The 17,629-nt window shown below is 36.7% G+C and overlaps 1 protein-coding gene across 2 annotated transcripts in view; it reads left to right on the plus strand.

Annotated features, from left to right (window-relative positions):
• Positions 1-16,224, plus strand: part of PIK3CG (phosphatidylinositol-4,5-bisphosphate 3-kinase catalytic subunit gamma) — a 190,865-nt gene extending 174,641 nt beyond the window's left edge. For both annotated transcript variants that reach the window (XM_053716569.1, XM_053716570.1), the window contains exons 9-11: positions 6,689-6,800; positions 7,838-7,995; positions 15,138-16,224. In XM_053716569.1, the coding sequence (XP_053572544.1) occupies positions 6,689-6,800; positions 7,838-7,995; positions 15,138-15,419 (552 nt within the window). In that variant the 3' untranslated portion in view covers positions 15,420-16,224. The remainder of the gene's footprint in view (positions 1-6,688; positions 6,801-7,837; positions 7,996-15,137) is intronic.
• The last annotated feature ends 1,405 nt before the right edge of the window (positions 16,225-17,629 follow it).

Below are 17,629 nucleotides of genomic sequence, written 5' to 3' on the forward strand. Positions count from 1 at the left end.
ACAATGTTCCCCAATATATCATCGCCCAGAAACACTTCCAGAAACTGCTGGGGGCTAAAACCTGCCACATCTTTATGCCAGCATTTGCTGTGAAGGGTGGGATATCTGGCCTCTGGAGATGAGGCGTTACCCACTCTTCAGCAGCAATGGCAGCAACACGCCTCCTTCTAGCAGGGGGGGTAGCAGGGGGGCTGGCAGGGGGGCTAGCAGCCACAGATACATCACTATCAGTTGAGACTGCATCTAGTGATGTATCTGAGCACATGGCAGGGTCAAAATTGGGGTCTGAGTCAGAAATAGAGGCATCTGACTCTGACGCAAGGATGGCATACGCCTCCTCAGCACTATATCTTTTCTGTGACATTTTTGTATCTGTGACAGAAAACAATTACTAAAAAAAATTAAATTAACTAAATTAATTAACTAAATTAACTAGCAAAAAAGTACAGCTATGCTACTGCCAGTGATTTATAGCGATCACTGGCAAGCTAGGGGTTAATGGCTCTGAAAATTAAATTAACTAAATGTTTCTGAAAAGAGCCTTTGGGTTTTTAAAAAATTACAACAACAAAATTAACCCCTAAAAAAATGCACAGACAGCAAAAAAGTACAGCTATGCAACTGCCAGTGATTTATAGCGATCACTGGCAAGCTAGGGGTTAATGGCTCTGAAAATTAAATTAAATTAACTAAATTAACTAGCAAAAAAGTACAGCTATGCTACTGCCAGTGATTTATAGCGATCACTGGCAAGCTAGGGGTTAATGGCTCTGAAAATTAAATTAAATTAACTAAATGTTTCTGAAAAGAGCCTTTGGGTTTTTAAAAAATTACAACAACAAAATTAAACCCTAAAAAAATGCACAGACAGCAAAAAAGTACAGCTATGCAACTGCCAGTGATTTATAGCAATCACTGGCAAGCTAGGGGTTAATGGCTCTGAAAATTAAATTAACTAAATGTTTCTGAAAAGAGCCTTTGGGTTTTTAAAAAATTACAACAACAAAATTAACCCCTAAAAAAATGCACAGGCAGCAAAATGCAGCAAAAAAAAAGTGCACCTATGCTACTGCCAGTGATATATAGTGATCACTGGCAAGCTAGGGGTTAATGGCTCTGAAAATTAAATTAAATTAACTAAATGTTTCTGAAAACAGCCTTTGGGTTTTTAAAAAATTACAACAACAAAATTAACCCCTAAAAAAATGCACAGACGGCAAAATGCAGCAAAAAAAAAGTGCACCTATGCTACTGCCAGTGATATATAGTGATCACTGGCAAGCTAGGGGTTAATGGCTCTGAAAAGAGCCTTTGGTTCTATATTTTTTAACAAATAAAAGAAATAAATCTCTCTCTCTGCTAAATACAGGTCTCTCTCTCTCTCCAACAAAATGGCAAGTGAGGAGAGGGAGGGAGATCCACACTGATCATAGTCGATATTTACAAATATTGACATGATCAGACAAATGGGGTATTTTATTATTATTTATTTTTTTAGGGTGGGAGGCTCAGATTGGGTGACCCTAGCTTGCCCCTATGATGATGCAGGCTAGGGACACCCCCAGAGGCCCCATGATGCACTGGGCATCGCCATCTTGGATGCCTAGTGAAGGGGGAGGGGGGGGGCTATTTGGGCTTTTTTTTTTATTTATCCGTTTTTTTTTTTCATTTAATATTTAATAACCAACTAAGTGCCTCGACCCACCGAGGCACTTAGCACACAAGCAGAGCATCGGAAGCGTGTCCGATCGCTTCCGATGCTCTGAAACACTGCCGGGCTCCACGTGGAGCGAAACCGGAAGTGATCACTCGTGGGGGAGTGATCAATCCGGTCCCGGCACTCGGGAACAGTATTGCAGGATGCCTAGACCTCAAGGCAAGCCTGCAATACTGTTAGAGCAGCTGGAAGCGATTTCGATCGCTTCCAGTGCTCTGTTAAACCGACGACGTATGCCATACGTCCTCGGTCGTTAAGTGCTTTTTTTTTTGAGGACGTATGGCATACGTCGTCGGTCGTTAAGGGGTTAATGGCTGTTTGTAGCCCAAAATGTTGCTATTTCATTTGTGGAAATAACACCCCAATAAAAGAGACTTTATGCTTTTATACAGGAGTGCTGGCACAAAATTCTTTATTTGATATTCCAATTCTGAACTCTTAGTTTTTATCCAAATGTGTATATATAAAAATCCAGTTCTACCGTATATCCCACATTACTATTAATCTCTCAATAATCCATAAAGAATACTGTTCATAAAACTTTTCACAGGAACTTAGAAAGTTTCAGCAGTTTGCTTCCAAACTCTGGCCTCTCCATTTAGGGGCTGGCTGATTTAATTTGGTCATGTGACAGCTTCACTCTTTTCTTATTGGTTGCTACTCCTCCCTGTGCCGACTACTCTACAGTGTTAAAGGGACATAATACCCAAATGTTTAAACACTTGAAAGTGATGCAGCATAGCTGTAAAAAGCTGACTAGAAAATATCACCTGAACATCTCTATGTAAAAAAGAAAGATATTTTACCTCAAAAGTTCCTCAGTAGCCACATCCCATTGTAAAGGACTTCTAAGCAGCATATCAGTATGTCTGTCCCGGGACAGCCGAAGGTATGAGCCTCGTGCACTCTCATCTTATTTCCCAATTCAGTTTAAGGAAGTTTACTATGAAATCTCATGAGATCACAGTAAAAGAGTTCATGACCTCAGCACTGCTGATGCTGATTGACTGCTGTTCATTTCTTCATTTATTTATTTTTACCTGCAGCTGAGCTGCAGCTGAGTATAACTTTTTACACAGAACTTTCTCTGCTGAGCTGAGGAGATTGTGAGGTAAAATATCTTCCTTTTTTACATAGAAATGCTCAGGTGCACTGGCTAGGCTGGTAATAGACTGGCAAATGAGCACGGGACACTTCGGGGATGACAAGCTTGAGATGGCGGTAGTGGCACCCATTTCGCTGGCATATCTACCCTATGGAAATGGAAAGACACTCCCCGCTGAAATTCTCAACAGTGTGACATATAAAGACCCACTAAGGGCCTGGCACAAGATACATAAATATCTAAAGACTAACTCCCCCCCCCCCCCCCCAAATAAAATTCATCCCAATATTATGAAATCCAGACTTTCGGCTGGGTTGGACCAGGAGCCCTTCCGAGAGTGGAAAAGGGCGGGTCTGAAAGTAATCGGAGACGTACTGGACCCATTACAACATACAGTTCGTTCATTTCAAGAATTAAAAACTAAATTTCAAGTTCCAAATGGACACTTTTATGCCTATTTGCCGTTGAGGCATTATGTGGGGTCACTACAATTATCGAATGCAGGGTTTTGGGAGGCATCACCTTTTGCGATAGCGCAGACACTATTCCGGGTGGGGTCATTCTCGCTGTCCCACATTTACACACGTCTTCTGCAACAAAAAGAACCTATGATCTTAACGAACATGAGGCTAAAACAAAACAATAATTGTTCATTGGATCTGACGGTACAAGACATAAAAGAGAGCCTAGAAAGAACAAAACAGGCAACATTGGCAATATCACATAGAGAAACACAGGTCAGAATCCTACATATGGATTATGTTACACCACACAGACTATCAAAATGGGACCGGCGAGTCCCGGACCACTGCATTAAATGTGGAGTGGTAGCACCGTCATTCCAGCATTATTTTTACGCATGCCCGAGGGTCAGGAGGTTCTGGGGTCAATGCAAGTATTGGCTAAAGATTACATATCAGATAGAGATTGAATTCACAGAAGCGGAAATTTTCCTGTTAAAATGGGATGACGCGCATAGGAAGTTACATAAATTCCTTTCACTATATTCTCAAAAGATGGATCACCAGACAAACACCGACAATAGCACAACTAAAACACCTGCTACTTAAACAACTTTTTGTTGAACAATATGATGTTAGACTTGACACAGCATGCAGACTGCGCCCCTTTCTTCAGAAGTGGAAAATATATATAGACACATTGGATCCACACATACAGAGTCAGGTACTGAAACCCTTTGCCCACCTGGAAGCAATGTTACAAATAAATATAAGGGAGGGGAGGCAACATACAGTAAACACTGCACAGACTCATGATCCTTTAGAGGTAATGTTGTTCTGAGCTACGTATGTAGAGGGTTTTTTTGTTTTTTCCCCCATCCCTATTTCCCTTCCATTCCCCCTTCTCTACGTCCGGCTTGTGATCAGGAACAGAAATACCAGAGAGTCAACTGTTAATGGTTAATTGTTAAAATGTAAATAGTTATTAGAGGTTTAAAATAATTGGAAAAAGTTCTTAAAGGAACGGAGCGCACATTGAAACGTAGACGTTGGAGATATGGTTACAGCCTTATGGACTTATTGCTTTTACAAGGATACTGTATTCTAACGTCATGTATAACCATCTGTAAAACAAACTTGCTGTCCATTGATTATAAGAATTGACTTGTGTTGTTGTAACTGCTCTGTTTCCTTTAATAAAAAAAAATTTAAAAAAAAAAAAATGCTCAGGTGATATTTTCCTGTCAGCTTTTTACAGTTATACTGCATCAGTTTCAAGTGATTTAGCATATGAGTATTATGTCCCTTTAAGGGCACAGGGGAATATTTTTCAAACAAAATTTCCTTAAAGGGACAGTCTACTCCAGAATTGTTATTGTTTAAAAAGATAGATAATCCCTTTATTACCCATTCACCAGTTTTGCATAACCAACACGATTATATTAATATACTTTTTTTACCTCAGTGATTACCTTGTATCTAAGCCTTTGCAGACTGCCTCCTTTTGTCAGTTCTTTTGACAGACTTGCATTTAGCCAATTAGTGCCCTCTCATTTGTAACTCTACGGGCGTGGTCACAATGTTATCTGTATGGCACACATGAAATAACACCCTCTAGCTGTGAAAAACTGCCAAATGCATTGAAATAAGGGGCGGCCTTCAAGGGCTTAAAAATTAGCATATGAGCCTACCTAGGTTTAAAAAAGAATACCAAGAGAACAAAGCAAATTTGATGATAAAGGTGAATTGGAAAGTTGGAAATTGCATTCCCTATCTGAATCATGAAAGTTTAATTTTGACTAGACTGTCCCTTTAAATACAATATATTATTTCCAAGAAGAATAGTGCCATAATGTCACTGTAAAAAATATACAAATTAAAAAAAAAACAGATCTAAGGGGCTCCCATTATGAATCTAAATACTTTAAATTTATTGGTGTTCCTTTAAAAGTTTCCTTCATATATCACTTTGAGAAACTGTAGTCTGCATGTAGCCTTTATCACTATAGATTAACTTCTGTATTGCAATAACTTGATTTTACCATTATTAAATGGGCATCATGTGCATAAATAATTATTACTTCATTTTATGCTTCTGCATTAAAGCGACATGAAACCCATTTTTTTTTCTTCCATAATTCGGATAGAGCATGCAATTTTAATCAACTTTCTAATTTACTCCTATTATCAATTTTTCTTTGTTCACTTTGTATCTTTATTTGAAAAGCAGGAATGTAAGCTTAGGAGCCAGCACATTTTTGGTTCAGAACCAGAGTAGCACTTGCTGACTGGTGGATAAATGTAGCCACCAATCAGCAAGCGCTACCCAGGATTCTGAGCCACAAGTGGGCCAGCTTCTAAGTTTACATTCTTGCTTTTCAAATAAAGATACCAAGAGAAAAAAGTAAAGTTGATTATAGGAGTAAATTAGAAAGTTGCTTAAAATTGCATGCTCTGTCTGAATAATGCAAAAGGGAAAAATGTCAGCACTCCCGGTTAAAAACTTGATTCTTTTATTGGCAAATTAAAATGTAGTAAACTTAACTTACGCGTTTCAGCATCTGAATCAGGAAAGAAAAAAATGTGGGTTTCATATCCCTTTAATTTAAAGGGACACTGAACCCAAATTTTTTTTTTCGTGATTCAGATAGAGCATACAATTTTAAGCAACTTTCTAATTTACTCCTATTATGACATTTTCTTCATTCTCTTGGTATCTTTATTTGAAATGCAAGAATGTAAGTTTAGATGCCGGCCCATTTTTGGTGAACACACTGTGTTGTTCTTGCTGATTGGTGGATAAATTCACCCACCAATAAACAAGTGCTTTCCATGGTTCTGAACCAAAAAAATAGCTTAGATGCCTTCTTTTTCAAATAAACAAAGAAAAATTGATAATAGGAGTAAATTAGAAAGTTGCTTAAAATTGCATGCTCTATCTGAATCACGAAAGAAAAAAATTGGTTTCAGTGTCCCTTTAATGGAGTCCATAAACTACCAAAAAACATAAGTCAGTAGTGTTACTGTATCTTGCTTATCTTCAGTTATGCTTCAGTCTCTTCCTAGACAAGAAGTGATCTTACGTGTGTTCTTTTATGCCACATAATGTATCAGTGATAAAACCTCTGATTGGCTACATCACCTGAGCCATCATGTTGCACAGCAAGGCCTAAACTGATCTATCTTCAGTTGGGTTATTTGTCAGTAACACAAAAATAGATATGGAAAAGATGCTGACTACACTGAAGTCTTCAAGTGAGCTAATTTGTTATTTATACAAAGAGTAAGCAGTAAAAGTAATGTTAATGCTCCACTTTGATGTCAGTTTCATGAAATGTTGCTTCCAACATTGAGTCATTGAGCATGGTGACCAGAGATCCCAACAAATGTTCTGTTTCCTAACAGCTGACGGCAGCAGTTGAACGATTCGTACATTCGTGTGCTGGATACTGCGTTGCAACATTTGTTCTCGGAATTGGGGACAGACATAACGACAATATAATGGTAACAGAATCAGGTAAGCTAGTGACAGAATTGATTGTAGATTTGTGGGGTTTGAACAAATGAAGAAGAATTCTATTTGGTACACACAGTTTTTATCTTACAATTCTGCCTTCCATGCAAGATACCTTTAAATATTTCATCTCTAATAAAATATTAAATGCCTAATAATGGCACAATGACGTGGGAAATGGAACATGGGTTAAACTAAGCCTATGCTTTTCTGTGAATGTGTCCCAGAATATCAATGTTGCATTTATTTCTCTGCACCAAACCCATTTTTAAAATTACAGTCACACTCATTACACAATAATGTCCTAATATAATCACATTATTTTTTTAAAGGGACAAAAATGTTACATTTGATACGCACATTTAATTAGATGTACAGTTTTCACTATATGCATTTTTTTAATTGTAAAACTGCTTTTATGAGAACTTATGTTTTCTGCCTACTATACGGCAGCAGGGGACATAATTACACATTCTAAACTTGCACATTGTATGGCAATGATAAAGTCAATATGTACGAAAGGATTTTTTTTTCTTATTTGTGTGTAGTCATATCATTTATTAATACCATCAGGATTATCAGTGTTAAGAGTGTCAGATAACAGAATTGTTTAAGTGGAACATTTAAAGGCATTGAAGTCAAAATTACATTTTCATGATTTAAATGCAGCATGAAATTTTAAACAACTTTCTAATTTTCTTCTCTTGTATCAAATTTACTTTGCTCTCTTGGTATCCTTTGTTGAAGAATACATTTAGGTAGGTGGGGTAGGAGTTTAAGAGCATGTACGTTTCTTTAGTAGTTTATGGCAGCAGTGTTTGTAATAATGTATAACATTGCTATAAACTTTGTTGCATGGATAGAGACACGTGCACATGTTCCTAAACTAGCCTAGGATTAATCTTTAACAAAGAATACCAAGAGAACTAAGGAAAATTGATAACAGATGTAAATTGGAAAGGTAGTATAAAATATAATGAAAGAGGGAGTGGGTATATTTAACTAATCTGTCCCCATTTATATGGGGTTTTTTTTTCCAGGTAACCTTTTTCATATAGATTTTGGGCATATCCTTGGTAACTACAAGAGCTTTTTAGGAATTAACAAGGAAAGGGTACCATTTGTCTTAACCCCGGATTTCCTTCATGTAATGGGAACTTCAGGAAAGAAGACCAGCCAATATTTTCACAAGTTTCAGGTATTTTAAAAATAAAAATCTATTAAAAACAAATGTAAAAAAAAAGGATGAAATAAAGATAAGATAGACAAAAGAAACAATGCAAAATGTAGATTTTATTTTAAGGGAAAATGAAGCACTGCATTTTCAAGTAGCCGAGTAAGGGCTAGATTACAAGTGGAGCACAAAATGCCACTTTTGCAAGGGCGATATTTGCGCTCCCCCTAGTAATAGCGCACGCAAATGTGCCCTGGTATTACAAGTTATGTGCAATGTGAACACAACCTCACATTCGCATTGCATGGAAGCATTGCGATCACGAGAGGGGGTGCTTCCATAGGCACCAATGGGAGCCTCGCTCAGCAAAGGGGGTAAGTCACGCAACGATGAGCAGCATATCTTAAATATATATGTGTATACACATATTAACACATAAATATATATGTATATAATCATATACGAGGCTCCAATTGGAGCCTATAGAAGCACCCCCTCTCGTGAGCGCAATGCTTCCATTCAATACGAACACGAAGTCGCATTCGCATTGCGACTAACTTGTAATACCATAAATGAACTCTGCTGGATTTCGGCTTTTTGCTTGCGTCAGGTATTGCGCATAGAGAAAGTAAAAAGTTTTCACTCACATGCTAATTTGACGCACGCAAAAAGCCGAACTTGGAATATCGCAACTGTGTTAACGTATTCCCTCTTAAGACTGCGATGGAGCACACGTAAACCCAATTGCATTTTCTCAAGTGCGCTAACCCGACTTGAAATATGTGATTTGTGAAACTTTTATTTTAACTCTTCAGATTGCACTAATTCTTCTAGCACTATTTTGGCTTGTGCTAGAGCTCAATCCATAACTTTCAACTTGTAATATCAGAAATATTTAGTATGGTCTTGACATCCTTTGAAAGTTTAGAACACACTAAAGCACAGTTGGCCGCGCTAATCCTTCTCTGGTAAATCTGTTTTACCATGGACTTGCAATATCAATTTTTTCGAGCGCAGTCGAGCGATATTGATATCACGACCCACATTATCATTAGCACTCTACTTGTAATCTGAGCCAATGTCTTTTCTCGCTGTATCTGATTAGTCCTTACTGTGACAGCTGAGCACACTTCTGAAAAAGATTATTTAAGGAGAAGCGCCCAGGGCAATCTAATATCAAGAATGAGAAGTAAATGTTTTTATAATTATACAGTGTTTTGAAAAGTTGCTTGAATATTGCTGCCATATTGTAATATTTTGAAAAGTTTACCATCTCTTAGTTTACAGTTTTTTCGATCTACTATTTAACCTACCAAAAAAAACAAAATGACAAACCAACATTAAAAAAATAAACAAGAGAATACTGGGTAAAATAAGCATATAATGGTTTAGATGTTTTGATTGTTACTTTTTACTGCAGTGCTGTTTATGTCACTAGAGTGTACTGTTTAAACACACTGCGTCATCTAAAATAAACTATTCAGTACTGCAGCTGTACGCTTGTTATCACAGCCAAATGTAATTCTGTAAAACTCTATTTCATTATCTCCATCTGAGCATGTCCAGTCTTTGATATAAAACCTCTAAATTATATTATTATATAAAATCTTCTTGTACACAGAGGAATATGGGGAAACTCAACTTTCCTCTTTATGGACTGTTAGAACTAATGTGAGCAATTTTGTATGTTTACATATATTGTTATAAGTTTATAGGAAACTCAATATTAAAAAAAAAAGAAATTCAGTAAAACACGTTTATATGCATTTTTTTGGTTCTTAACTCTTAAAGAAGGTACACGTACTTCAAAGGGTCAGATTACAAGAGTAGCTGTATTTAGTGAGTAAACATACATACACATATTTAGACATGTACTGTATATGTATGTGTGTGTGTGTGTGTGTGTATATATATATATATGAATGTATTTGTGTGTGTGTATATATATATATGTATATATATATATATATATATGTATATATATGTGTGTGTATATATATATATATATATATATATACATATATATATATATATATATATATATTAAAATTATGGGGGGAGATAAAAAACTGAAATTAAAATCCTCCATGTCTCAAAATTAAATCAATGTAAATATTTGCATAGAAAATTAGCACATCTAGGCAAGTATCCCCACTTGCTTTTCCCCAGAAATTCTTAATATACAATGTTACCAATGCACAAGAGAATTATGGGTAAGATATGCAAATTAGATATGCAAAAAAAATTAATTTTGGTTTAACCATGAAAATAGCTTTACCAATGCAGCAACCAGAAATCTATCTCCTACTGATGAGTTCCAAAAAGAACGAAACAGGCTTGTCTAGTGAGTGATTTCTGGTTTGCTGTCATAATCCTGTTAAAAGGATCGCTGTGTCAAAACAGTATTTTGAAGCAAAAAAAACTGAGAATTTGCATATCTAATTTGCATATCTGATTGGAACAGCCAATAGAATGCGAGCTCAATCCTATTGGCTGATTGGATCAGCCAATAGGATTTTTCCTACCTTAATTCCAATTAGCTGATAGAATCCTATCAGCCAATCGGAATTCAAGGGACGCCATCTTGGATGACGTCATTTAAAGGAACCTTCATTCGTCAGTTGGACTTCGTTGGAAGAGGATGCTCCGCGTTGGCTGGATTGAAGATGGACCCGCTCCGCTCCAGATGGATGAAGATAGAAGATGCCGCCTGGATGAAGACTTCTGGCCGTCTGGAGGACCTCTTCTGCCCAGATCGGATGAAGACTTCTGCCCCTCTGGAGGTCCACTTGTACCCGGATGGGAGAAGACGTCTCAAGGTAGGGTGATCTTCAGGGGGTTAGTGTTAGGTTTTATTAAGGGGGGATTGGGTGGTTTTAGAGTAGGGTTGGGTGTGTGGGTGGTGGGTTTTAATGTTGGGGGGCTATTGTATTTTTTTTACAGGTAAAGAGCTGATTACTTTGGGGCAATGCACCGCAAAAGGCCCTTTTTAAGGGCTCTTTGTAATTTAGTATAGGGTAGGGAATTTTATTATTTTGGGGGGCTTTTTTATTTTATTAGGGGGATTAGAGTAGGTGTAATTAGTTTTAAAAAATTTTAATTATTTTTTTATTTTCTGTAATTTAGTGTTTGTTGTTTTTTTGTACTTTAGTTTATTTAATTTAATTGTAATTAATTGTAGGTAGTTTAGGTAATTAATTTAATGACAGTGTAGTGTTAGGTGTTAGGGGTTAATACATTTAATATAGTTGCGGCGACATTGGGGCGGCAGATTAGGGGTTAATAAATATAATGTAGGGTTCGGCGATGTTGGGGGCAGCAGATTAGGGGTTCATTAGTATAATGTAGGTTGCGGCGGTGTCCAGAGAGGCAGATTAGGGGTTCATAATATTATGCAGGTGGCGACATTGTCGGGGCGGCAGATTAGGGGTTAATAAGTGTAAGATTAGGGGTGTTTAGACTCGGGGTTCATAGGGTGTTAGGTGTAGACATAAATTTTATTTCCCCATAGGAAACAATGGGGCTGCGTTATGAGCTGAACGCTGCTTTTTTGCAGGTGTTAGGTGTTTTTTTCTTCAGCCGGCTCAGCCCCATTGTTTCCTATGGGGAAATCGTGCACGAGCACGTTCAGCCAGCTCACCGCTACCGTAAGCAGCGCTGGTATTGATGTGAGATGTGGAGCTAAATTTTGCTCTCCGCTCACTTTTTAGAGGCTAACGCCGGGTTGAAAAAAACCTGTAATAGCAGCGTTGTTTGTAGGTGAGCGGTGAGCTGAAACTGAGCGTTAGCAACGCATGGCTTTACCAACAAAACTCGTAATCTAGCCGTTTGTTAGTTAACCTCGAGAGTTAATCTTCAATGAAATAGTGGTTCCATATTAACAGGTTTGTCACTTTCCCTTAGGCAGTGACTGTCAGCAATGAGTGTAGGACGTGATTCCATAGCTTGCGACATGTAACGGGTAGGGTTGTTTCCTATGGATCCGTAATGTGGCCATAAGCCGCACACACAATTTTTTAAAAAAATATTGTGTAGCTACTTTGAGCCTCCATACATTACATAGTTGCAAACATTTGAAAGAAATGTTCCAGGGACACTTTAAAGCAGAGCCACGCCCATTTACGGTTTGCATAGCTCCACCCACTCAAGTCCATCCCAAAAAGAAGCATATACAATAGTAGAAGTATAACAACAACCTCCAAAACATGGGTGAAGAGGTTAATAGGTGCGCCTATATAAGTGGGTGTTGTGTAATATATACACACACCAAATTGCTAGTAAGGCTACAAAATTTTAAAATTGCAGCAGTGCAAAAAATATATAAATGTATATATAAAATATATAAATGATCATTACATGATAAAAATTCCAATAATAAAATAATAATAAAAAAACTAAATAAGTGAGATAATGATACTCACCTAGATTACGAGTTTTGCGCTTAACAGGGTGCGCAACTAACGCCAAAAAAGTTACGTTATTTTATTTTCCATAGCGCTGTGCGCGCACTATGGTGGCGTTAGGCTCCATACCGCACAAAACCTAACACCCTAACATAAACCCCAAGTCTAAACACCCCTAATCTGCCGCCCCCGACATTGCCGACACCTAAATAAAGTTATTACCCCCTAATTTGCCACTTTCAACATCGCTAACAAATAACAATAAAAGTTATTAACCCCTATCCCGCCGCTCCCCGATATTGCCGCCACTATAATAAAGTTAAAAAACCCTAATCCACCGCTCTCCCCGACATCGACGACACTAATAAAGCTATTAACCCCTAATCCGCCACTCCCCGACATCGCCGACACTATAATAAAGCTATTAACCCCTAAACCTCCGGCCTCCCACATCGCCGCCACTAAATAATCCTATGAACCCCTAAACCTCTGGCCTCCAACATTGCAAAACACTAAATTAAACTATTGACCCCTAAACCTAACACCCCCTAACTTTAAATTAAAATTACAATATAACTATATTTAAATAAATAAAAACTTACCTGTGAAATCAAAATAAACCTACCATTAAACTATAAATTAACCAACATAACATAACTATTCTAATAAAATAAAAAAATACTTATAATTAAAAAATCTAAATGACAAATTTTAAAAAAAAAAACGAACACTATGAAAAATATAAAAAAATATAAAATTACAAAAAATAATAAACACTAAATTATGAAAAATAAAAAACACTAGGCTTACAAAAAATAATAAACAAAGTTGTCAAAAATAAAAACAATTACACCTAATCTAATAGCCCTATAAAAAATAACCCCCCCCCCCAAAAAAAACACCCCCTAGCCTACAATAAAATACCAATAACCCTTAAAATGGCCTTTTGTAGGGCATTGCCCTAAGTTAAATAGCTCTTTTACCTGTAAAAAAAAAATACAAAGTCCCCCAACAGTAAAACCCACCACCCAACCAACCCCCCAAAATAAACCTAACTCTAAAAAAACCTAAGCTACCCATTTGCCCCTAAAGGGGCATTTGTATGGGAATTGCCCTAAAAAGGTAATTTAGCTCTTTTTCATTGCCCTTTAAAAGGGTATTTAGCTCTTTTTCAAATTGCCCAAACCATAATCTGGAGAGAAAAAAAACATCACAAAAAATAAAAAAATATACCTTACACTAACCCCAGAATATCTACTCAAGGTTCCTGAAATCCGGACATCCATCTCCAGTCGGAGAGAAGTCTTCATCCAGGCGGCGTCATCTTCATCCATCGCGGGGACGCTGTCTATTTTCATCCCGGCGGTGCGGAGCGGCAAAGACATCCAGCGCGGAGCGTCCTGTTCATATGGTTCCAGCCGTAGTATTTTTTTTTGTAATTTTGGATTTTTTTAATTGGTATTATATTTTTATTTTATTAGAATAGTAATGTTAGGTTAATTTATAGTTTAATGTTAGGTTTATTTTTATTTCACAGGTAAGTTTTTATTTATTTAATAATAGTAATATTGTAATCTTAATTTAAAGTTAGGGGGGAGTTAGGTTTAGGGGTTAATAGTTTAATTTAGTGTTTTGTGATGTGGGGGGCCAGCGGTTTAGGGGTCAATAACTTTATTAGTGTCGGCAATGTCGGGGAGCGGCGGATTAGGGGTTAATAAATTAATTTAATAGTCGTGATGTGGGTGGGCGGCGGGTTAGGAATTAATAAGTTTAATATAGTTTTTGCAATGCGGGAGGATGGTGGTTTAGGGGTTATTGGGTAGTTTTTGGGTGTTAGTGTAATTTGTAACATTTTAGTTATGAGTTTTGTAAAACTTTTTTTTTTACACAAAAACTCATAACTACTGCTCTCAGATGGCGGTATGGATTGTGTCGGTATAGGCTGTAACACAAGCTTTTTAGCCTGAATGCACAACCTATAATACCGGCGCTATAAAAAATCCCACACAAAAACGTAATTTTTTTGAGTGCTGAGTGGACGTTGCGTTACAGGTTAAGTTAGCTGTAATTTTTCTCTTACTCATTTACTGTACCCACTTATATTATATACCATTTTTCTCATCATTAAATGGAATTTCTAAAGATACCATTATTTTCATCATATCTTATAATTTACTTTGAAAAACAATATAAAATATGATGAAAAAATTGAAAAACACGCACTTTTTCTAACTTTGACCCCCAAAATATTTTACGCATCTACAACCACCAAAAAACACCCATGCTAAATAGTTTCTAAATTTTGTCCTGAGTTTAGAAATACCCAATGTTTAAATGTTATTTGCTTTTTTGCAAGTTATAGGGCAATAAGTACAACTAGCACTTTGCTATTTCAAAACCATATTTTATTTTTTCAAAATTAGCGATTGTAACACTGTTATCTGCCAGGAATCCCTGAATAACCCTTCACATCTTATTGATCTAGGACCATTTTGGTATATTTCATGCCACGATTTATCCGCCAAATGTGATCAAATAAAACAAATCGTTACCTTTTTCACAAACTTTAGGTTTCTCGTTTATGGGCGCATGATAACTAACCAGCCATTACAAGTGGCTGGTTATTTATTACGTGCCCATAAACGGGCGACTTCCCGTTTACGGGCACGCGATAAATTAGTACTCCACTTGTAATCTAGCCCAAAATCTGCAGAATATATAGATTTTGTTCTGAAAGTTGCATTGTTTGCTTTTTTTTTTTAGGAAGTTTGCGTAAAGGCGTATTTGGCACTGCGACAGCACAAAAACCTCATGATTATCCTGTTCTCTATGATGCTTATGACTGGGATGCCGCAATTAACCAGCAAAGAGGATATTGATTATATCCGGGAATCGCTCACTGTTGGAAAGAACGAAGACAGCGCAAAAAAGCATTTCCTTGACCAAATTGAAGTCTGCAGAGACAAAGGCTGGACTGTACAGTTCAACTGGTTTTTACACCTCGTTCTTGGCATTAAGCAAGGTGTAGAAAAGCATTCTGCATAAAAAAAAAACTTAAAACATATATTTCTTTGTTTTTGTATTTTAAATATGAAAAACCCTGTTGTAATCATTTCAAATTATTTATAATCTATTTAAATTTATTGCAAGGACATACTTGTTTCAGGGCATCAGCTAATATTTAACTGTGTTTTTAATGACAATGAAATATATTTTAACAATAATTAATTGAAATTGTGACTACAGCAATATCTGTTGTATTGATTTTAGCAAAAGAATGAATCTTAAAGGGATATGAAGCTCTAAAATTTTCTTTCATGATTCAGCATGCGATTTTAAACAATTTTCTAATTTATTTCTATTATCAGTTTTTTTTCTCTTTTGTTGAAAATCAGGGATGTAAGCTTAGGTGCCTGCCCATTTCTAGAGCACTATATGGCAGCAGTTTTGCAAGAATGTTATCCAATTTCAAGAGCACTAGAGGGTAGCAGTATTTCCTGCTGTGTAGCGCTGCAGATGCCTACCTAGGTATCTCTTCAACAAAAAATAACATGGGAACAAAGCAAATTTGACAATAGAAGTAAATTGGAAACTTTTTTTAAATTGTATGGTCTGTCTGAACCACAAAAGAACATTTTTTTGCGTTTCTTATCCCTTTAAATCAGTATCATGGAAAATTATGTGATCAAAGAGTAACAATTTTTGTGTAGCAAAAGATTGTATTTATTCAATGCTCTGTATGTGTTTGACTATGTGTTTGACTAACTACACTGTGTGATAGTTCTCGATTTATAAGAATGTAAATTAAACCATTTGTTTAAAGGTTTTGCTCTGGCTTTTTAAAGTGAAAGTTATGTCTCTGTGTTTTCTCTAACCTTCGGATGCAAAGTTTACATATTTTCCATCTGGTGTACGGCTGTTCTTAAGTGCCTTTTTTTACAGTTGGGACAAAATGTCACACAAATATTGTTTTGCTGTATTACATCCTTGCCAAGCAGATAGTGGTGTACAGCATTCAGTTACTTGACGTGGGTCAATAGGTACATGTCTTAAGTTGTAACTTTCTCGCTAAAGGGACATAAGTGCAAAAGCAAAATACTCACTTTATTATTGCACTACTTCTTGCATAGTTCTGCAAAGTGGTTAAATACATAGTTAAAGTCAGTCCTGGAGTGGAAAAGCAACTGAAAGGCTAAAGCTGAAGAAGGTGAATCATCAGTAGAGGATCAGTCTATCTGGAGTATTTAAAAGTCAATAGAGAAGGGTTTGCACTGTAGTAAGTCAATTATTTAGGAAAAAGGTCTTCATAGAAAACTAATGTTTTAAGAGCAATTCAAATTGCTGTATTGTTAGGAACCTTTGTTAGAATTTGCAGATCCCGAGCAAAGCAGGGACACATACCTAGAAGTCTCTTGGACATGTGTGTTTAAAAGGAAGATGGAGGTCAAATGTGTTTAAGTTCAGTAAATGCACAGGTTGATCACATGACTAAAATTCATACAAAAAAGTAGATACCAGTTCAGTAATTCTGGCCACCTTTACTCTGTTTGCTGGTTTTCCCTTGCTGTGCCTGTGAACAATGACATGGTAGATTTAAATGACTTCCTGCACTGATCTAAACAATCACTGTTCAGCCTCTACCCATCTTAAATTAAAAAAAAAAGAAAAGTTTCCCAACACCAAATATTAAGGCTTGGGGCTTTATAGTTCAGAACTACCATAAATCAAAGAGGGACAGCAGGACTTACTACCCAATTTAGAGTCATGCTGCAAACTGAGCGATAATAAGGAATTATGTAAAATGTATCCGGGTCAAGCAGGTTATTACGTACAAAGATTGCAGAAGTACAGAAAAGGTAAGTAAAATAAATAATGAATGTGTATTGTATTTGTTACTGTACCTAAGAAAACATTTTTGGCCAGATTATGAGTTGAGCGGTATTTAACTCTCCTGCTCACACGCTAACTCCACTAGAAGAAAGCTTTTTGCACATGACGGTAGCGCTTGAATTACAAGTTGAAATTAAAACACTCACGCACTAACCTGATGCGTGCAAAAAAGCCAAACTTCGAACAGCACATGTGCGTTAATGTATTCCGCCATAGAAGTCAATGGAGAAAAAGAAAGTGGGGAAAAAACCCTAACACCCTACTCGCTCTGTAATGTATTTTTGTGACACTTTTTTTTTTTGCAAAACAATTAACCAGAGTTCTGAGGATGCAATATCCAGATGAGTGTTAACTTCAATTGCACT

Source organism: Bombina bombina, chromosome 6 (genome assembly GCF_027579735.1).
Source record: "Bombina bombina isolate aBomBom1 chromosome 6, aBomBom1.pri, whole genome shotgun sequence".
Lineage (NCBI taxonomy): Eukaryota > Metazoa > Chordata > Amphibia > Anura > Bombinatoridae > Bombina > Bombina bombina.